The sequence below is a fragment of the Podarcis muralis genome, chromosome 2 (genome assembly GCF_964188315.1).
Source record: "Podarcis muralis chromosome 2, rPodMur119.hap1.1, whole genome shotgun sequence".
Taxonomy (NCBI): Eukaryota; Metazoa; Chordata; class Lepidosauria; order Squamata; family Lacertidae; genus Podarcis; species Podarcis muralis.
In genome coordinates this window covers 23,716,899-23,740,420 of record NC_135656.1, presented here as the reverse complement: position 1 = coordinate 23,740,420, position 23,522 = coordinate 23,716,899, and the positions used below count along the sequence as shown (strand labels likewise).

The window sequence follows — 23,522 nt, the reverse complement described above, 5'->3', positions numbered from 1 at the left end:
GGTCCAGGTAAGACCACCATTTCTGGCTTCATAAACCACGGTTTATGGACCCAGGAATAAGCACCCCTTTTCCTTTCCCCATCACAAGTCCAGCACTGTTGAAATGTCATTTAACAAACCAGTAAAATAAGCCAGGATCTTCATGTTGAAATACAAGCCAATCTCCATTGCACCTTGCCATGTACTTCAACATGAAGATCCTGGCTTATTTTCCTGATTTGTTAACTGACATTAAAACAGTCCACTGGTTAGGACATAATGAGGAATTTTGGCTTAATGCAAGCCAGGATCCTTGTGCCAGAGCAGGCATGTAACATTTCTGTATGAATACCTAGTCAGTTTTTCTCCTATTTATCACAATTTTCTTGCCTGTACGGTTCATGAGTCTCAGTATACAAACTGACCATTCAAGAAATTTTACTGCAAATAGAAAATAATCTTACTGGTGTCTTTGAGGTAAAGTTGTTCTCTTCTGGCAGATGAAGTGGACTCATAGAACGGGACTTTAGGGCTCGCTTCCCATTATATGTATATTGTTCCCTATTGTAGGCGGGGGGGAGGGGGGATACAAAACCAATTAGAGCTTACTGAAAACTATTGTTTATTTATTTCATTTGTATATCACTTCCCATGAGGCATCCCAAAGCAATTTACAAAAAAACATTTGTTTATTTATATTTCTATCATGCCTTTCCATCACAAGGGTATTAAAAGGCCATATGAAATTAAAACAAAACATAAAATATGTTGCATTATAGAAGATAAAGCCATTAAACAAAGGGGGGGTGGAGCAGCTGCAGCCATTTGAACATCCAGGGATATTATATTCCTACATTACGTTATACTTGGTAATTCCATAGTGACCAATGAAACATTTGCAAGCTTCTTAGCTAATGTCTTAGCTAATACTATTTCATTCCAATTAACCTTAAACTATTTGTTAACTGCCTTGATCCTCCCTACAAAAATAATCAAGAAGCATGCCACTGGTAGTTTAAGTGCTTTTTTTAATATAAATTTTATTTAAGATTCAACAATAACAATAAATCAACAATAACTAAAACATCAATTCATTACAGTTGACCATCTTTAACAATAGTTAACAAACTACAAAACATCACTTCAAGTTAGTCAACTTTTCATGTTTAACTTTATCTCTTTCTTAGCAGATCAGAAAGGAGACCAAAAGAAGAAAGTGAAAAGAGAAAAAGAACCAAAGGAGGAGGAAAGGGACAGAAAGGGGGGGGGGGAGAGAGAGAAGAAAAGAAAAGAAAAGAAAAGAAAAAGAAAAAGAAGGAAATTAATAAAGAATTGGAAAAAAGTATAAACACATTTAACTTCCGATTAGACTCATTGTATTATTAGTTCTATTGTTCTTTTACACACAGTTCCAAATTACTGTATTACTTTGTTTTTATCAGATACCAAAAGCATTATGTTTCTTATTTTACAAGAATCATTCTAGTTCTGCTAGGAGATGTTTATTACTACAATTGTTTCCCAGGTATTCTTTAAAGATTTTCCATTCTTTCTGTACTTTCAGTTTTCGGTATCCTCTGACTCTCCCTGTCATCATGGCCAACTGCAGATATCTATCATTTGAACCTGCCACTCATTTATCGTAGGTGTTTTATCACTTTTCCAGTTTCTTGCAATTAAGATCCTGGCTGCTACTGTCGTGTACATAAAAAGTGGTCTAACATCTTTTTTGATTTTTGATGACATTATGTCTAGAAGGAAGGTTTCAGGTTTTTTCTTAAATGAGAACTTAAATAACTTTTTAAATTCATTATAGATGTTATTCCCAAATTCCTTAATGGTTGTGCATTCCCACCACATGTGCATATAAGTTGAAGTCCTTTCTTGTTATTTCGTTTCTGAAAGCTGTGATCCAAGCATCCTTCCAGACCTTGACAGATATACAGGCTCTGACCAAGAGGCTGATCCAGAAAGTCATGGTGGCTTTCTGGCATGGACAAACAACCTCCTGGTGGAAGCTCGTCAGTGGTGGAAACAGCGCCAAGAAGAAAGAAGATGAAACTCAGCAAAGAGGATCCATTTGCAACATTAGATACAGGCCTTCCCCTTGCGGAAGAGGAATATGTTACATCTACTCAACAACCAAAGCTATCCCCCTCCCCTTTTTCAAAGCTATTTTTGTCTTTGTATCAGAAAGGCACCCAGCCAATTTGGTTGCCAATAAATATTGCTGCAGACATTTCTGAGATCATGATCTTTCCAATGGGTGGCTCTTGTCCAGGTTTGTTAATTGTCTTACTTTAAATATTGTGAGGAGGGTCCTGCGCCCTTTTAAAATGTGGGTTTTTGGGGGGAGTGGGGGTTATTGGGTTGTTTTTATTTTGATGATGTACTTTGTGGTTTTATATTTTATTCTGTGAACCGCCCTGAGACCTCCAGGTATAGGATGGTAATAATAATAATAATAATAATAATAATACTGTAATAATAATGTAACAGTTTAGTAACCTCAATAATTTATGTGTAACTTAGATAAGTTACACTTAGATAAGTTAGGGACGCGGGTGGCATTGTGGTCTAAACCACTGAGCCTTGAGCTTGCCAATCAAAAGGTTGGTGGTTCAAATCCCCGCGATGGGGAGAACTCCCGTTGCTCAGTCCCAGCTCCTGCCAACCTAGCAGTTCGAAAGCACACCAAAAGTGCAAGTAGATTAATAGGTACCACTCCAGCAGGAAGGTAAACGGCGTTTCCGTGCACTGCTCTGGTTTCAGTGTTCCATTGCGCCAGAAGCGGTTTAGTCATGCTGGCCACATGACCTGGAAAAACTGTCTGCAGACAAATGCTGACTCCCTCGGCCTGTAAAGCGAGATGAGTGCCACAACCCCAGAGTCGTTCGTGACTGGATTTAACTGTCATGGGTCCCTTTACCTTTACCATAGATAAGCGTTTTCTTTAAATGTGTGTATCACTTTTCTCCCCATCTGTGGCAATATACATAAACCAATATACATAAACAGCTACTTATGGTAATACTTATTGGAAACAGTGGGGAAAAAAGGTTTCTGGCAAATGACCTGTGACCAATTTGTGACGTGTGAAAATTCATTGATGAATGATTTCATAAATAAATGCCTCCAAAGCAAGACCTTGTGCCTGTGACATTTTACTATGCATTCACAAGTTGCAGGCCAGCATCATGTCCACGTGGCAAGTTGTAATGCCCATGGAAAATTATACTTAGCTGCGACGACACCCTAATGCTTTGCTTCTTTTTGAATCAACATTTATCATTTGCATGGAAGAGAAACGTCACAGAAGTTCCCCTGTTTAAAAATAGGATTTCATAATAATGAACATCAAATTTCATCAGCTGGCTCCTGAATTTTCCTTTCAATATCCCAGCCTCCAATTCAAGAATAACCACATTGCCAATTGACACCAGTGTTTTAGTAGCTGTTACTACTTTTGCACTTTCTGCCGGGATAATATTTCTCACAGTGACATTCCTGCCTGTGATGGGGGTTTGAACTTTGTGTTCAAGACTGCTTTGAACATCTTACAGGGTTATACTGTTCCCTGAGGCAAGGCAAGATACCTTCAGCTCCTCAGGTGATTTTTTTGTATCTCTAGATCAGGGTAGAGAACCGCTCTTGGCACATCAGACTTCTCTATTTGACCCATGAGGCTGTCACCCACTCTGCACTTCATGTCAGACAGGTAAGGACAGGATTTGGCCAATTTTTTTTGTGCAGCTCCCAAAATGCCTGACCACCTTATGAACCATGCAGGGAGCTCTCAGGCACGCTGAATCTTGGAGCTAAACAGAAAGAGGGGTTCTCTTCCCTTCCCAAGCTTGCTGTGATCATAAATGATGAACAGAGTTTAGAACTGCCATATCTGATACATATAGCAGGCTTTTCATTTCAGAAGAAAGCCTAGGAAGCAAACTTCCTATTTGGTTGAATAATGGATGAATACAAAAACAAAAATCCTGTTTAATATTTCATTAATGTTTAAATTTTTAAACATTCTATTTTCTCCTAATTGTTAAACAAATTATTAAAACATGCTAGAAATGTACATAACATCTTGTTATATTTCATCCATAAACTGTACTGATACAAAAAAAAGGGGGGCTAGCTATAAGAACCACTTTTTAATGCTAATCAATTAGACTTCCCATTCAGATTTTATTCCGCTGAGATGGGTGCATATTAGCTAGGATTTTGCTCCATTTCATGTTGGAAGTTTATTGCTTGGTCAAGCGATCCTAAAGTGGTCATGGGGATATTTTTTGATGAAGAACCCTACCTAATCCCTGGTGGCTCAGTCCTGCTAGCCAGAAAGTGGGAGTGGCTGGTTTATAACATAGGCCATTAAGCAATGTTCCATTACCTGTGACATCGTGTCATTCAATCCCGGGCACTGTGGGGGACTATGGTTGGCTGGCTAGCTACAGTGGTACCTCTGGATGTGAACGGGATCCGTTCTGGAGCCCCATTCGCATCCTGAAGCGAACGCAACCCGCATCTGCGCATGCCGCGATTTGCCGCTTCCGCGCATGATGTCATTTTGAGCGTCTGCACATGTGGCAAAACCTGGAAGTAACGTGTTCCATTACTTCCGGGTCGCCGCGGAGTGCAACCCGAAAACGCTCAACCCGAAGCTACTTCAACCCGAGGTATGACAGTACATCATTTAAAGTGGAATAAAAATCTTAAGAAAGAAAGAAAGAAAAGTTGTAAAAACAAAACAAAAAAGGCCATACCTGCCTTTACTGCTTAAATCACCCTACTTCCCCATTTCTTTAAAAAAAAATCCCATCATCCCTAGCTAGCAAGACCAGTAGTCAGGAACAATGAGGCTCGTAGTCCAAAAACAGCTGGAGACCAAATTTGGGGAAACCTGTCCTAGAGCGTCACTGTCAATATGTGTAGGCAATAAAAAGCTAGATGGACCAATGATCTGACTTGTTTACAAGGTAGGCTTTCTGTATTTCTATGTTCACATTCCCCAGGGATGGGGAACCTATGACACTCCAGTGTGTCTCTAACTCCCATCAGCCTCTGCCAGCATGGTCAATAGTCAGGGCTGATGGGAGCTGAAGTCCTATTAATCCAGAAGGCAATCTGTTTCCCATTCCTGTTACAGACCTATGTAAATAAATGCAATAAAGACCTTTAAAAAGAAGGAGAAGTTTTTCTACTAAACTCTACCCATCCAACCATTTCTGAAGCAAAATGATTGTTTCCCCACTGATCAATAATGTTTGGTGCTTCCGAGTCCTTAACTTGTAAGAAAAGCTTTTTAGGAAATAAACTAATTCAGCTGGAAACAGAGTAGCTACCAAGATAACATACTTGCAGAGACCACCCTACCAAAATTGGCTAGCAAAAAAATAAGGAACCTCTTTTAGTCTATTCTACAGACCAAGATCGCCACCTGCTGACAATTTCAGAAATTTACACCAAGAAACAAGCAATAGCCATCCCAAAAATAATTTGTACTTTTTACTGCTTCAGTTGTGGGTCAATTTCTAGAGCATAATGAGAAAACAATTCAAGTCGTTGTGCTAATTTTTTTTTTAAAAAAGGCTGCCTGTGTATGTAGCTATTCCTTCCTTCTTGCATATTTCAGAAGTCCTGTATCATCTTGCTGAATTGTATAGATTAGTAACCAAAATAATGGTTCACCCAATCTCGTAAACAGTTTGACAGTCTTGCAATGTGAGATGATTTTTGTAATAGCTAAATATGTTTCGTCCTGCCAAATATGCCAACTAGGACACTGGTATAATGTATGTATTGGTGGATTTTACGGCTTCCCAACCCACCTGACTGGGTGGGGGTAGATGATTAGCAGCTAGAATGCAGTGGTGCCAAACTGCTAGCTAGAAAAAGAGTTTTGCGTGGCTACTGGGAGAATCAATTCCACTTAAAGAAAGGGATTATTTTTCTGAGTGCCTGTCCATTCCCATGCTGACCCTACCCCCTCCAAATATGTTTCTTTAGAAACATATACCGTATTTTTCGCCCCATAGGATGCACTTTCCCCCCTCCAAAAATGAAGGGGAAATGTGTGTGCGTCCTATGGGGCAAATGCAGGCTTTCGCTGAAGCCTGGAGAGCAAGAGGCATCGGTGCACACCGACCCCTCTCACTCTCCAGGCTTCAGGAAGCTATCTGCAAGCCTCCGGGGGGCGCCCCGTGCTTCGGGCAGGTGTGCGCAAAGCTTGGGGCAGCAGCCGCGGCTGGGGGAGAAATAATATTTTTTATTCATTTCCCCCCCAAAAAACGAGGTGCGTCCTATGGGCCGGTGCGCCCTATAGGACGAAAAATATGGTACGTAAGTCCTCAATATTCACTTTGTTCAAGGCTGCTGTTCCTATAAAGATTGCCACTGAAACTTGCTACTGATCAGGGTAGTTGAAAGCATGAAACTATAAATATTATTCATTATCAATAGCACTGCCTTTGAGCAGCCCAATTCATACCAAAGGAAGGCATTCTGACTCTGAAATGGGAATCTCTCCTAGTGAATGAAGGAAACAGCATTTCCAGGGAAAGCTCTGACTAAAAAAATCAATAAAATTAAAATCAAGACAGAGGATAGCTGTTAAGGACCCTAGAGAAGTCCTCTACTACCTCTCATTACTCCATGTGCTCGCCTTCCTAAAAAGGTTAAGTTGGACATTTTTAAAAGTTCAAGAGACTAGATGGGCTGTTCTGTTGGAAAAGTTTGATGTATTTATGAAGCATTCATGATTTCTCTAATACATCCTCAAGAAAAGGGTGCTACGGATTCTACATCGTTAAAAATAAAAAGCAGCCTTGAACACAAACAGCATAATGTAAAATGTTGTTAGAAATGCTTCACAAATAAGGTTTTAATCAAAGATTTTTTAGTAACAATGATCAAACACATATTGAAGGGGGGGACAGCTTTTAAGATTAAAGTGATTTTTCAAAGTACAAGGAGCTATAAAATTTGAGGCAGCATTAGACTTCAGCTCCAAGTTTCAATAAATTACTCACCATAAAAAGCACATGTGTGAAATATTACAAATAAAAAACACTCGTCTTTTGTTGAGGGGGGTATATTTACTCATGATGAATCAGGTCATGACCAGTAAACACTGACTTTAGCTACCTACCCAAACTGCTTGCCCTAAGTCAAAGTTACACTTATTTTTTAAAAAATTGTTTACCCATAATCTCCACAGCAGGCTAAATTAGATCACAGGAATAAAATCAGGGTAAGAAAAATGCCCTTCTAAACAAAGTAATCAAAACATTTTGTTCCAACAAAACAAACTGGAATTACATTCAAACAAGTACTACATTTGCCACGCTAGAAAGTTCACTGCACAAATCTACAGTTCTTTTTGCAAAGAAAGTCAAACTGTTATCCAAGGACTGCGTCCAGGTTATAGATATGGATCTAGAAATAGAGAAATACGGTTTAAAATTATTTGGCTCTACTGTCTTATTTATATTTGCATTTCCTGTAGCAGTCAGCCAAATAGTTTGTTCACACAATGCTTCTTAGTTACCTTACTCTTAATGTTAAGAGTAAACAATATATGTTTCCAGGACTGTAGGGTCTTACTGAGGGAAGGTGCTACATCCCTCATTTTAAAATGCATTCCAACACAGATTTCTTTCAGTTCTCTGAAAAATTCAGCTGCAAAGAAAACTCTGGGCTGGGTTATATCTAACAGCAAACCATGGTTCAGAGCTACAGCAATGAGTTTATGTTCACATCATATTCCCAACTAGCTACTTCCTCTTTTGCAGAAGTCAGAATTTGCTATTATATCCAAATTGGCAAATACAGTGGTACCTCGGGTTAAGTACTTAATTCGTTCCGGAGGTCCGTTTTTAACCTGAAACTGTTCTTAACCTGAAGCACCACTTTAGCTAATGGGGCCTCCCACTGCTGCCGCGCCGCCGGACCCCAATTTCTGTTCTTATCCTGAAGCACTATTTCTGGGTTAGCGGAGTGTGTAATCTGAAGCATATGTAACCTGAAGCGTATGTAACCCGAGGTACCACTGTAATTATTTGCACTTGCCTTTCAAAACAGGGTTACAAACCAGCTTCAGCTTCTGATTTTAAGCATACTGTACATCAGTTTGTCAGTTCAGATACAATGTCAAACTATGCTTAATCAAAGGGAAATCTTTTGTCACACAGTAGTAGTCGGTAAAGGACCCCTGGATGGTTAAGTCCAGTCAAAGGTGACTATGGGCTGCAGCGCTCATCTTTCTTCAGGCTGAGGGAGCCAGCGTTTTCCACAGACAACTTTCCGGGTCATGTGGCCAGCATAACTAAACTGCTACTGATGCACAGAGGACCGTGATGAATGTCAGAGCACACGGAAACGCCGTTTACCTTCCTGCTGCAGCGGTACCTATTTATCTACTTGCATTGATATGCTTTTGAACTGCTAGGTTGGCAGGAGCTGGGAAAGAGCAATGGGAGCTCACCCCGTTGTGGGGATTCGAACCACCAACCTTCTGATCAGCAAGCCCAAAAGGCTCAGTGGTTTAGACCACAGCGCCACCCATGTCCTATTTACAGTAGTACTAAAGCATTATTTAGCATTATACCTGAACTATGGTCTCCAATTCAAATAAGGTGCATAGACAGAAAGCATAACAGAAGTTAATTTCTAAAGCAAGTTGTGCAGCCGAGTTTACAGGCACCAGCTAAGTTAAAAGCAAAAACTATCATTCTGTTGCACAGCAAATTCCAACATCAAAAGATCCTTAACAGCTATCCTTTTGTAGGATCTCAAATTCATTTACAACAAGTAGCAATTATCTGTAATTACTGTATACCCCACACTTCCTCCTGTAGAGCCCACAGAAACTAACAAAAATACACTCAGCCTTAAAAAACAACAACACAGCAACAATAGAAAACAATGCAGCAAGCAATAGGAGTTGGATTACTAAACTCTGCTCCAGCTATAAATCCAAAAGCTAAACATGCAAACATGTCTAAGGCTTAAATTAAGACTCAAAACTAATCTACAAAATAAGTACCGTAACTGGTGAAACCATTCCACTCATTATTGCATGGTGGGTCGTCTTTGTTTCTGGGGCCCATTGGGACATTTGCAAACCAGAAAACTGCCATGGGTATGACACAAACTGCCACTGTGCATACAGCAAATTATTATTTCTTTGAAGCCTAATATCAGTGGGAGGAGGGGACACTGTGGGCGCCAGGGAAGACCTTCACAGAAACATGTGTACACTCAAGTGCCATACTGGCAACCAAAGACATTGGTCGCATTAAAGAAGAAAAATAAATAATAAAATCAGGGTGATATGACAGGCCAAAGGCTTTCTAAATGTATATAAAAAAGTATTTTAAGAATTGGGAGAAAGGGGGTGCTGAATCAGACCTCTCTAGAAATAGGTTTACAAATCTTGGAGTAGCCATTGAGAATCATAAAGAGCTTTACAAAATTAGAATAAGCAAATGAGGGCAGAAAAAGAATACCGTGTTTTTGCATGCCCACTAGATCATTAAAAGCCCCAATGAAGCAGACAGGAACCTCATTCTTATCATGCATGCTGCTGAAATCATAAGCACTTCGCTCGTCCTTCACCACCACTGCCACGCCACTGGGGAACAAAGCCATGGTCTGGCTTAATGTTACGTGCAGACCCTGCCTCATGATTTCTTTCTCTCCAAACAAACCACGAGCAGCAATCTTGGGTTACCGCAGTAAGCCAAGGAAAAAACCACGAGTCCAGGTTCAGATATAACATGCAGACAGACCATGGCTTAGTTTATCAGCAGGTGTGAGGAAGGAGTGGTATCCGCAGCATGCACATTCACAGTTTATTTCAGCTATAATTTAATGTGATGCACAAGCCAGGCCTTTTATGGCCCTTCTCTGCAATTTACACTACAAGCACAATTTCTTAGCGTGAGTGCCAAGGTGATGTTTTAACATGCTTCAGTGTTACTCGTTTTGGATATATTTATGTAGATTAGCAAAGCACTTCGTACCTGTGTCCAAGGGGTGAGGTTACCAGAGCAGACTCCTCTCTAAAAGATACCTTCCAGGATTCATCCATTTTAGAATCACTTTGCCCCAGCTCTCCCATGACCCAATCAGGTAAACCTTCTGGGCTGCTGCTCCACACTCTTGCTGAATTTGGTTCATCAAAGTAGATAGACTACATTTAAAAAAAATTAAAAAACGCTTTTAAGTTTCCAGGAACATCTCCTAGCTTCTCTTCAGAAACTATGAGTTTCCAGGACCTAGGCAACAGAAGTGATATATTATCACCAAAATACTTCTACACATATTCAGGCAAGTGATAACCTTTCAGAAACCTGAATTTCAGTTCTAACTTATCCTTGACTGTGTTTAACACAATTTATCAGCTTCTTGGCTATCTTTGCCATTTGCTTAGTATCATTTTTAAGAATCAAAAATTTATGTCAGACTCAGCTGGAGTAACCTTTTCATATTTATTTTGAAGGTCAACTCTGTATTAAACTTCTCACTTGGTTTCACAGACTCGTACCACGCTGCATTATCTCCTATATACATATTGAAGAGCCAGAAATATAAAACCTTCATAAATGGTCACACATTTTGCTATCATCAAACATCAACACTGTCCAGCAACTTAGACCAACTACACCATACATCTGTGTCCCAGTGACACACCTGAGTACTTGTGCCTTAGCTTATGTCAGAATAGATTCTCAAATTGCTCAAGTTGTAAAGCACTTTGAGGAGTTCCAGAGTTCAGGTAGACAAACAAATTGAAACTGGACCCCATTTAAAGTGCTGGAACCAGTGTACAAAGCCCTGGATGGCATGAGGCCCAAGTATCTAATGCTTTGAGATCAGGAGGCACATCCCTACTTGTGTTTCCAAAAACAGATATGGCCTGCAGTGTGATAACGTAAGGCAGTCCGAACAACAGTATCCATATGTAGTTTTTTTAAAAACTTCTTAATTGTATTTTATTATGCTGTAAACTACCCTAGGCTTCTATGAGAATGGCAGTTTAGCACAGTAAAAGCAACAATAGCAAGAATAAAAGGCATTTTTAAAAAAATCTTATCCCATTTTGTCCTGTTTGCAACCCCAAAAGGATCTCTGTGTGCATTGCCATAAATACAGTGGTACCTCGGGTTAAGTACTTAATTTGTTCCGGAGGTCCGTACTTAACCTGAAACTGTTCTTAACCTGAAGCACCACTTTAGCTAATGGGGCCTCCTGCTGCTGCCGCGCCGCTGGAGCACGATTTCTGTTCTCATCCTGAAGCAAAGTTCTTAACCTGAAGCACTATTTCTGGGTTAGCGGAGTCTGTAACCTGAAGCGTATGTAACCTGAGGTACCACTGTACAAAATAGGTACGTTAACTTGCTGACTATGGGTGAAATCCATTTAGTGTTCTTAGCACAGCTGCACTGGAAGGAGGCATCCATGGGAATAAGCCATTTTTGCTGATTCTCCATCCCCTGGCACTCCCAAAATATTGCCCTAGAGAGGATCCCCTAGGACAGGGCAAGGGGGAATCTGCCAAAAACACCATGCCGCCTCTTGTGAGAGTGATGCCTCCTGCTGGATCAAAAGCCCTCAGGCTCACGCAATGACAACAAATATCCTTCCATAGTAATGCACTTCATATTTACCATGTACGAAGGAAGAGTTTTCAGTGTTCCTGTTTCTGGTTTCTGCGTAAAGGGGCCCTCCAGCACTCCTCTCTTCAGCATATGCAGAAGCAGCTTTCCATACAAGTTCCGGTTCTTCCTACCAACAGTACCTGCGCCCGCACCTGAAGGCTCACAAAGCTTTTTGATCCAAAGGGCACATCTCTGACGTTCTGAGAAGGGTGGGGGTGGAATGTATCAAGTGTAAGAAGCTGAAATTACAGCGGTCTAAACATTTACCTTTTCTATCAATAAATAAATTAATGCCGAGCTGAAAATGTTTTATTGCAAAATATAAACTTCAAAAGAAATCTTGTGTTTCCGAAGTTAGTAATAGTGCACAAACTGTTACACTTATACAGACTAATTAACACAAGGAAGCACTCAGATACTGGTAGTTTGACCCTTAACGCATGTATTTGCGTGTAAAAGCTACTTATAAATTTGAAGGAAGTACAGGCTATGAGCTTTATTCAAGCATCATTCAGCTGATGGTAAGGCTTGCATAAGTGCAACAAGAAGTAATTTTTAGGAATACCCTTTCCCTGCAGCACAAAGACACATTATAAATCTGTTCCAAGGTGTTAGGGGATACACGAAAGCAGATTTAGCGAATGAATGCAAAAAATAATAATTTTAAATTGCTGGCAGTATTACTGTCAGCTGAGCAATACCACAGAATACACCTCTGTAGATTTAAAGTTTGCCACATGGGACGTTTTTTATATACGTTAGAGAAAAAACTTCTGATGTGTTCAGTGTAATGTATGAATCATCTGTGTATTTTGTGTATTACAAGTTTGAATATACACCTTTATAATTTTTATACACCAAATCATACATATTTTATGTATAGATTTTCTCATACTGTATTTGAAACAGATCTAAATCTTTGGATCAGAGTGTGGTATAATCACACCACAGCCTTAGCAACATTTTTTTCTAAGCATACCCCTTCAAATTCTTGTGATGTTGTATACATTTCATGGCTATGTTTGGAGACAATAAATGAAAGCATTTTAAGGATAATGTATTAAATTTAGTGATAAAATACAGACATATTCCCTCTACAGAATTAAGGCCAAAATGTCATGTGTGTTCTTCAGGAAGTGAAACAATTTTCTATCCTCTTTATGAAAAACCACATCCTGTTACTAATGTACTGAGCCTACTTGTGAAAATATTTTAACTAGAGGAGTAAATTCAGCAACCTCTCATGGCATTACATTGGTTGTTCTTCTGTAACAAGATGTACCACTAGTAGGATTAAAAAACTGATCAACAAAATATTTATCAAGCACTTACACTTTGTAGATTACATCCACATAGTAAGTCCATTTTCTGTCTGTAATCTCTAAATGTATAAAAATGCTGTTTTCATTTATTAATAGCAATAATATTAGTTAACCTGCTATAGTGTTTATTTGTTTTTAAGTAAGATCAGGAAGAGAAGCTTCTAAAAATCATTTGTAATTTTATAAAATGGTATAATCCTCAACAAATCCTATTTTTTAAAAATTTTCATTATCTCTATGTGATTAATCATAAAATAACCAGAATTCTTTATATAAAAGTATATTTACATCATTAAGAAGGATGAGCCTGAATAATCAGTATTAACAGAAATGCTTAAAAGATAAACAATGAAAACAAATGTTATGATTATGCACATTTGTAGCACTTTTCAGTATTTAATTTGGTAAAGCATTTATTCCATCATTTCCTCTTCCTTCACTAAACTGACACTAGACACCATCACCTGCCCTCTATACACAGCGCAAGTGCCAGGGAGACTGTATCGCTTTTCTTGGAACAACAATAACTGTTCACATCATGAAATCCTAACTTACCATATTTTATATATTTTACTAATCCCTCAATCCAATTTTATACCCAGCAAAGAATATTGCACTAGGCTTCTTCCCTATGGGTTGCATTCAACACTGTGCAAACAGTTCTACTTGCGCAACAGAACTCTCCCTTCTGCTCATCTGCCCATACAGCCCCCAAATCTGCCCCATTTTGAGGGTGGGATGGGCTGCAGGGGAGAAAAGGAGTAAAGTTCTGCTCAGGAAGCCTATGCCCTTTTAAAATGTGAGTTGTGGGCGGCGGCTATTGGGTTGTGCTTTTTAATTCTGATTATGTATTTTGTGGTTTCATATTTTGATTTTATTGTGTGAACCGCACCAAGACCTCCAGGTATAGGGCAGTATATCAATTCAATCAGCAAGCCTGCTGTGCAAGTGGAGCAGAAGAGTTGGATACAATCCTATGCTCCAGGGCTACTGGAATTGGGCAGCCATCAGCACTGTGACCCTGCACTTGAAAGCCCTTCAAAAGCAAGTGACAGGACTGGATTCCCGGACTCTTCCATTGCATGAAGCTTCCTCAATGAATTGAACATCCCCATCACTATACCCATGTCTCCGAGATCTGGGTATTTTGTGTATAAGGGAGGTAGTTCAAGATCAGCAGCATATATGATTTTTGTTACTTTTGCTCAAGACACACAAAGTTGTTAGAATAGTCTTAGCTGCCTAGACATAAAGCATGCTACACACAGCAATCCAACTGTAAGCAGTGCTTTGATATGATAAATTTACTCAGACAAAAACTCATTCTTCCCTCCCCACCATAATATTCACAACATACCATGAGTCCATAAGATAAATTAGGACTCAGTTTATTTATATGATCATGGTTCTTGATCATATAGCAAAGCCAAGATTAAAGAGCATATATGTTTATCTTATTTGGTTTAAGTGTGCTACTGTAAAATGGCAAAATAAAATATTAATATTGTTTCATTCTAATGTTTACCTGATTTGTGAGGCAGTTTCAAAACATAAGGCTTCATATCCACAACATAGTGATCAAATTCTGAATCCAGTTTCTCCCAAGTTTCTTCTTCACCACTCATTCTGCTCATTCAACAATCGGAATATAGATGTGTTTAAAAGGATAACTGGAAACACAATGCAAAAAACACAATGCAATCTTTTATTTTAAATAATACTTTATTTATACACAGCAAAGTTCAACAAACAGGTCTCCCAGCTTGGGCCAAATATAGTCCATTGTAAATTGCCAACACAGATGTTAATGAGCAATGTAGGAAGTAGTAGTGTGTCAACAGAACTTGACATCTAAAACAGATGGAAGTGAGATACTACCTGCCTCATACTCTTCTCAAAATGGCCCTCCCAAAAGAAGAACCTGCTGACAGGGATATATATCATGTCCATCATCTGGATCAGTTTTCCCAAACTTGGATCTCCAGCTGTTGTTGGACCACAACTCCCATCATCCCTAGCTAGCAGGGATCTGGATTGAAAACCAGTAACAGTGGCAGCATACACAAAACACATTTAAAGCACATTTCACACACACACACACACACACACACACCAAGAACCCTGAGAAATGTAGTTTAATAAGGGTGCTGGAAATTGTAGCTATGTGAGGGATAAGCTACAGTCAGAGAAACTGAGATATGAAAGCTAGGAGCTAAATGGCACCTTCAACCTAGGTTATGGCCACCTTTTAAAATAACAATACAAAGCTGAAAATGAATGAACGGCAGCTAAAATATTATAAATATATTTAAAAAATTAAAAAATTGTCCAGTAGCACCTTAGAGACCAACTAAGTTTGTACTTGGTATGAGCTTTTGTGTGCATGCACACTTCTTCAGATACCCAACAAGGCTACGTACTTAAATCTAAAATATTATGTTCATTCTTCACATGACCTATTCCATTTCCTGCCTACCCCTTAATATTCTTAAGTGGGTATTTTCTCCAGTCTTAAGAGAGTAGCTGGAAGTGGGGAGGCAGAAAAAGGTCCTCCTTTCCTTCCACGCTGCAGTTTTAATCTGAAATCTTAGGCGCGGTACTGTGCCCAGACCTCAGAAACTGCTCACGCTAATGAAATTCCCTGTTGCAAAATGCACCTAGAACACTAGCTACAGTTACCAAGCTTCTTGGGTTTAAATAGAATTTGGAGAAGACAAACAGTAATACTACCTAAAAAACTATCAGAATTATATGTGGAGTTTGTGCAGAATTTGTTAAGTATAAGATAAACATTGCTTTGCCAAGTTAGAAGCTGCAGTCATGTACTTGAAAGCATGCCTCCACTGGTTAAAATTGAACTGACATTCAATTAATATGTATCATAGGCAAGAGACATAAGATAAACACTTCCTTGACATCATGTACATTGTTACTCTTTTGAGCTTACTTGCTTAGCTAAATTGGTTTTCAGCACAGGTCAACACAGATATTTATCCTCAAAAAACTTCACTACTATCATTATTATATCTTTTTATATTCCGCCTTTTTCCCTGACAGAGACTTAAGGCAGCTTACAGCTAAAACAGAAACAGCTAAAAAACTATTTTTTTAAAGCAATAATTAAAAAACAATTAAACACTAGTAGAACACACACACACTGCTTTTTTCTAAAAAAAATGTTTAGGGGTACTCTCGTTTTGACTTAAGAAAATCACCATTTTATAGCTCAAATTGGGGGAAATAAATACAGTAAATGGACAAAGGTACACAAAATATTTAGTGGTATGCATACCCCTGCGTCCCCCCAGAAAAAAACCACTGTATATATGAGATCACATACAGATCATCACAAATAAAAACACAACACCTGCCTTTCCTTAAAAGCATTCAGTTCCCAAAAGACTGTTAGAACAAGCACATCTTCACTTGCCAGAGAAGGACAAGTCTAATTTCTCTAGGAAGGGAGTTCCAAAGTCTGGGAGCAGACACTGAGAAGGCCTTCTCCCACAAGTATGCCTGTGAGGGTGGTGGGAGCATGGGAAGGGCCTCCCTTGAAGATCTCACAGCCCTGGCAAGTTTATGAGGGACTACAGTATTTCAGATATCCTTGACCTAAGCCGAATAAGATTTTATGGATCCTAACCAGCACTTTAAATTGTGCCCACAAGCAGACCAGTCGCCACTGGAGTTGTATGCTTCCTATAACCAACCCAGGTAAACAATCTGGCTACAGCTCTTTGAGCCAATTTGAGTGTTCTGTTTAAAAACATCATTCTAATTGCATTATTTTGCCGTTTCTCTCCCACTAACAAATCATCAGGCCGGCCAGAGTAGTTTATCTCCACCCTACAAGGATGTGTATATGACATGGCCGCAGCAAATCTCTCAGGCAGTAATCCTGTGCACCCTTATGCCCTAGTAACGCTTACCAAACATAGTGGGACACACACACATAATTGTTGATATGGGATTTTCAGTAGAAAGGCAAGGACCCTGCAAGCGCAATCCTTGGCACACCTGTGCAGAAATATGCCTGACAGTTCAATGGGACCTTGATCAGTGTACATAGGACGGCTGCCTTTTTAACCCCACCATAAACGCTTTCACTCCAAGGTCCCCCCATCCCGACCCCACCCCCAAGTTCAGTGGGGGAAAAAAAAACACCCCAATGTAAATGTGCAAAAGCCAGAGCCGGATTACCAAATAGGCAGCGTAGGCACCAGCCTAGGGCCCCCTCATGCCTTTCAGGGGCCACAACAGATCCAAATGGCTACGGTTTGTTTTTGTGCAATGAAATCAGTTTGTTGAAATTGTTGGTTGGTAAAAATGAAATAAGGGATGCAGGTGGCACTGTGGGTTAAACCACAGAGCCTAGGACTTGCCGATCAGAAGGATGGCGGTTTGAATCCCCGCAACGGGGTGAGCTCCCGTTGCTCGGTCCCTGCTCCTGCCAAACTAGCAGTTTGAAAGCACGTCAAAGTGCAAGTAGATAAACAGCGGGGAAGGTAAGCGGCGTTTCTGTGCGCTGCACTGGTTCACCAGAAGCGGCTTAGTCATGCTGGCCACATGACCCAGAAGCTGTACGCCGGCTCCCTCTGCCTTTAAAGCGAGATGAGCACTGCAACCTCAGAGTCAGCCACGACTGGACCTAATGGTCAGGGGTACCTTTACCTTTAAAAATGAAATGTAGTGTTAGGAGATAATTTACGGGGGGGGGGGCAAGATTTCGACTGCCTAGGGGCTTAATCCGGCACTGGCCCATGCCCAGGCTTATGCATACCTACTCGGAAAATTAGCCCCTTCCAATTAAATGGGATTTATTCCCAAGCAACTGTGCAGAGGAGGGCTGCAACAAGCTCCTTAAGCCCAGAAATGACAACATAGCTCCGTTTACCTCGCGCAGTCCACGACGTCGAGGCTTTGGGCAAAGGTTCGCCCCCTGGCAGAGAAAGAGAGGGGGGTTGGCACAACCCCACTTCCCCTCCCCACACAAGGGCGAGGCTTCAAGGAGATGCCACAGAAGTGGGGCTGCGGTGGGTGCAGTGAACTGAGGGAGTGTTCTAAACCCCCCCACAGGCCTCGCAAACCTGCGCCTCCCTCTCTCCCCCTTATTTCAGTGGGGCTGAACGACGCGACCCCCGAGAAACGGGGCTCCGAGGAGAGTCGGGGAACCGGCGCGGCTGCCAGGAGACCAGCCAAAAGGCAGCCAACGGTTCAAACCAACCCCGCCCTTTCCCGCCGGGCTCCCTCAGCGAGGGGCAGGCCCGACGGGCCCGAACTACTTCCGCTTCCGGCGCAGCGAGCTCGGCCGCGTCGGCGGGGTTGCTAGGCGACGCGGCCTGCGCTTGGGAAAAGCGGCTAGGCCTCGCCAGGAGTGGCGCCGCTTGCGGGCTGGGCAGGCTAGCGCGGGAGCAACAACGGCCGAGTTTTAAGAAAGGGGGGGGGGGTGAAATTGCGTGTCCCGTTTGGAGCCCTGCCGTCATCAATGGGGTTTCGGAGGCCGTAAGCTCAGGTGGCAAAGGAGAATTGACAGACTGCTGGAGAGCTGCAGGGGGCGGGGGTGGGCGCTGAACAATTATTACAGGCGGGAGAGAATAATAATAATAATAATAATAATAATAATAATAATAATAATAATAATAATAATAATAATAATAATAATAAAATAGTTGTTGTTTATATGCCACCCATGGGCTCAGGGCATGCACCACCCCAGGTGCCCGAGTGGCTGGCTACATTGCTGACCTGGGGGGGGGGGGAGTAAATTGCTATTAGGGGGATGGCAAACATCAGTGATTCCTTAGGAGAGGTTACAGAGCAGTGCCGGATTCGGTTCAACCACAGAGCCTAGGATTTGCCAATCAGAAGGTCGGCGGTTCGAATCCCTGCGATGGGGTGAGCTCCCGTTGCTCGGTCCCTGCTCCTGCCAACCTAGCAGTTCGAAAGCATGTCAAAGTGCAAGTAGATAAATAGGTACCGCTCCAGTGGGAAGGTAAACGGCGTTTCTGTTTGCTGCTCTGGTTCGCCAGAAGCGGCTTAGTCATGCTGGCCACATGACCCGGAAGCTGTACACCAGCTCCCTCGGCCAATAAAGCGAGATGAGTGCCACAACCTCAGAGTCATCCGCAACTGGACCTAACGGTCAGGGGTCCCTTTACCTTTACCTAAACAAGCTGTAGCCTAGGGCCCCACTCTCTTGGGAGGGGGGGCCCCAAAAAATTTAAAGGGAAAAACCCCCTGGATGTGCTATTAATATACTGTACTTCTTGTTAATTGTATTTCAGTTCAACAATTACTTTGATAAAATACATATTTTGTTATGTGCAAATAGCTTTAGATACCTATTAGTTGCATAAATTGGGACGCGGGTGGCACTGTGGTCTAAACCAGAGAGCCTAGGGCTTGCCGGTCAGAAGGTCGGCGGTTTGAATCCCTGCGACAGGGTGAGCTCCCGTTTCTTGGTCCCAGCTCCTGCCAAACTAGCATTTTGAAAGCACGTCAAGTGCAAGTAGATAAACAGGTACCGCTCCGGCAGGAAGGTAAACAGCGTTTCCGTGCGCTGCTCTGGTTCGCCAGAAGCGGCTTAGTCATGTTGGCCACATGATCCGGAAGCTGTACGCCAGCTTCCTCGGCCAATAAAGCAAGATGAGCACCGCAACCCCAGAGTTGGCCACGACTGGACCTAATGGTCAGGGGTACCTTTACCTTTACCCAGGTGCATAAATTACCATATAGCATATATTCAACACAAAAAAGCGACAAAGGACAGCTGAACACATAAAAGGGGCCCCATTACCTTCAGTAGCTTAAGGCCTCATCAAACCTAAATCCAGCCCTGTGACAGAGTAATGTCCCTTCTTCTCTTCCCAGGAGCTACTGCCTGGCCTTCCCCCACCCCCATTATTAAAATTCTTTTATGTCCGCTTGCAGTCACTTACTCTACAGTAGCCTGTATCCTGCAGTGATGGTGTTTTTTTAAAAAAATAAGAAGACAGTTGCTATCTTGGGTAAAGAAATGCCAGAAAAACATGATTGTTCTGCTGTATATTACCAAGGGCTAGAAATGAGCCTCATGTCATCATGTTCAGTGACAGCCTGAACACTTCCTGGCTCTTTGAGGTACTGAAAGGGAAAACTTTTGCGATTGTGTTCTTCCATTCTCTCCACTCTTCCACCTTTCACTGAAATTCAGAAACGTATTTATGTCCATCCCACTCAGTTCATTTACTTATTTGTTGTTGTTTAGTCGTTTAGTCGTGTCCGACTCTTCTTGACCCCATGGACCAGAGCACTCCAGGCACTCCTGTATTCTACTGCCTCCCGCAGTTTGGTCAAACTCATGCTGGTAGCTTCGAGAACTTATTTATTTAACTTATTTATTATGACATTATATTTGTATCCTGCTTTTTGTCACTGGATGTTTAGTAACTTTTACTGGTCAATGACTGCTGAAACTATTGAGCAGAAATGGTTGGTATCCATCTGTCTCAGGATACAATGGAGGAGTGTGCCTCTGGGACTGAAGTCAAAGAGAGTTACAGCACCTGCTGTGGCTGTAGGGACCAATAGCTGAGAGACAGTGATCCGGGCTGAGTTAAGCATCCTCAATACAGTTTCAGCAGCCATTGACCAGTAAAAGTTACTAAACATCAAGTGACAACAGCTATTATTATTTATACTGTTCCATGAATGTACATGGTAAACATACTTCAGATAAGGATAGCTACCCTGTGGCCCTTCAGGTTTTGCTGAACTACAACTCCCATCAGTCCCAGCTAGCATGGCCAGTGATCAGAGATTATGGGGGCTGTAGTTGAACCACATCTGGAGGGCCAAAATTTCCCAACACCTCTAGTAGACACGAAGGGCCAGGGAACTAATAGTCACACCTGGGCCTAATTTCTGAAGGGATCATGTTACTGTATTTTGATAGCTTGATTTTCAAGCACTAAAGAAGAGAACAGCTTGTAAAAGGGAAGGAATTCCTGTACAGATTTATGTGACTTGATAACCTGCCTAATTTCCATCCAAGAGTGAAAAGGCAGATGTCACTATGCTCACCATAATCCAACTGCAAAAGAAAGTCACTGTACTAAACATATGTTGCATACTGTCCCTCCAGAGGTATTGATTCTGAAAATACAATGGTTGAATATGTACAAATCCCCAATGTGATACAACTCACAATTTGAATTGTAAAAAAAGTATTCATTTAGATAGACTGTAGCTTGCTGCTTTTTTAAACCTTCCCCCCCCCCCCATGCTCTCTTATCTTTGCAAGTACCACAGCAGGTTGCCACAAGAAGCATAAGCACAGCTTGAGGCACTCTTTCAGTTGTCTACAAAGAAAAAGGCAGGCTTCATTCATCATAATAAACTCTTGAAAACACTTCTAGTCACAGTACAATATTTCAGGGTTTCTGCGCAAACCTTTCATGTTTGAAATGTGAGTCACAAAATTCATTTCACAGCTTCAGATGCTTTGGGGTAATAATTTTTATTCTACTTGCCAAGGGATATAATTACAAAAATACCATCATTTTACTCTGGAAGAATAGTGTTTTAAGCGCTTTAATGCATCCATCTTGGAAATTGGTAAGTAGAATGAATGAGCCACCATTGGTGGGGTAAATAGAATTCAAGAAAACCTCAAGTTTCTTGTTTGGAAAATCAATATGACAGAACCTGAATCTTGCTGTGATATAACAGCCAAGTAGCATTTTGTGATATTTTGAGCCATTCCGCATGCATGTTTCTTGACGTATTCTGTTTTTCAATGCATTAGTTGTGAAACAGAAAAATATTTTAAACACTGAAAAAGCATGTGCTTGAAACCATTCTTACTAAATGCTTAAGTATTATTTACACAGTATTAGGAGTAGATTTTGCTTTGTAACCCAAGCAAATCTTTAATAATAAAAAAGATATAGTTTTAAAAAGAAGTAGATTTCACCAGGGAGGTATGTGCTTGTTTGTCAGTTTGTAAATATCTAGATAATTGTTCCCTGTCTCTTCCCCCTCCCCAGATGTTCTGATAGGTATCTGGTACATTGTTAAGGGGCTTGATTTGCACATACTTTATAATTGTTCTTTTTCATGTTTCGTTTCTTAATCCTATTGTGTTGGCTTCTGGATACAGGAGCAATTCGTAACAATTCATTGACATAAGGGTGGGGAGGCATCAGACCCACAGCACCAGCTACAGGCCTGACCAGAACTCCAGCACTTTGCTTCATTGTGGCTCAGCTCCAACAGGGATCAATGGATCTTGGCCATTGTCAGAGAAGGACACCAGTTTGAATTTGCCCAATTCTCCCACCTTATTCCTTATCCTCATTCAGGTCCAAAAGGCTTCAGAAATACTAGCTGATGCCATCAAGAATCTGAGCAGCATATAAATGATAGAGCCTGTTTTCCCGGGGCAATGCCTGCTATTCCATTCTAGTCACCATTCCCAGGAAATTGGGGACTGGAGGGAAATTCTGAATCTAAAGTGGATCAAAGACAATACAGTGGTACCTCGGGTTACAGGCGCTTCAGGTTGCAGACTCTGCTAACCCAGAAATAGTACCTTGGGTTAAGAACTTTACCTCAGGATGAGAACAGAAATCGTGCGCCAGCGGCGCAGCAGCAGCAAGAGACCCAATTAGCTAAAGTGGTACCTCAGGTTAGGAACAGTTTCAGGTTACGAACGGACCTCCGGAACGAATTAAGTTCTTAACCCGAGGTACCACTGTACAGGAAAGCCCCAAGCCACATTGGATCTCACAGAGGCCTGTCTTCACATACCACTTCATCAGCTTCATCACCAGTATGTGAGATTTGCATACCAGGGACTTCACTATGAATACAACTCTCCTCATTTGGCTTGTGTGCAACACTGAGTATATTCATGTAGGTATTTGTAGCAGTTGTGGCCTGTCTGAGGAAATAGGTGGTCCATGCATTTGCTTATTTAGCCAACATCCTGACCAGACTAGGCTCCTAGGAACAGCAGGATCTGGAGGGGACTGGGGACTGTTTCCACATTACAGTGGTACTTTGGGTTAGGAACGTAATTCGTTCTGGAGGTCCTTTCTTAACCTGAAACTGTTCTTAACCTGAGGTACCACTTTAGCTAATGGGGCCTCCTGCTACCGCCAAAGCACCATTTCTGTTCTCATCCTGAAGCAAAGTTCTTAACCCGAGGTACTATTTCTGGGTTAGCGGAGTCTGTAACCTGAAGTGTCTGTAACCTGAAGTGTCTGTAACCCGAAGTACCACTGTAATCAAAAAAATAGCCAGCTGACACCTGCACAGCTCGTGCTGCACCTGGGAGCAGGGATAGACACACAGACAAACACTGTGAGCCTGCCACAGGTATGTCTTTCACGATACACAGGGATGAGAGAGATCTTGTTTCAAAACCCAGATGTTTTTCCTCCTAGCCCAGCTACAAGGGGCAATGATTGTCTCCACAGGCTGTGTCTCCTTCCACAAGGCTACAGCGGATCATTCAGGTAGCAGATACCCTGATGTGCTTGTGCTGGGTGAAGTCTGGAGAAAACAGTAGTCA

General features: G+C 41.4%; 1 protein-coding gene across 4 annotated transcripts in view; it reads right to left on the bottom strand.

Annotated features, from left to right (window-relative positions):
- CEP112 (centrosomal protein 112) overlaps positions 1-18,261 on the bottom strand; it is a 212,625-nt gene extending 194,364 nt beyond the window's left edge. For 2 of the 4 annotated variants that reach the window (XM_028713148.2, XM_028713164.2), the window contains exons 1-5: positions 17,862-18,260; positions 14,493-14,637; positions 11,655-11,845; positions 10,008-10,177; positions 444-540 (exon numbers count right to left, since the gene is read on the bottom strand). In XM_028713148.2, the coding sequence (XP_028568981.2) occupies positions 444-540; positions 10,008-10,177; positions 11,655-11,845; positions 14,493-14,601 (567 nt within the window). In that variant the 5' untranslated portion in view covers positions 14,602-14,637; positions 17,862-18,260. Of the gene's footprint in view, positions 1-443; positions 541-10,007; positions 10,178-11,654; positions 11,846-14,492; positions 14,638-17,861 lie in introns of all 4 variants that reach the window. The other 2 variants (XM_028713174.2, XM_028713183.2) reach the window with 2 other exon arrangements.
- Positions 18,262-23,522: the final 5,261 nt, after the last annotated feature.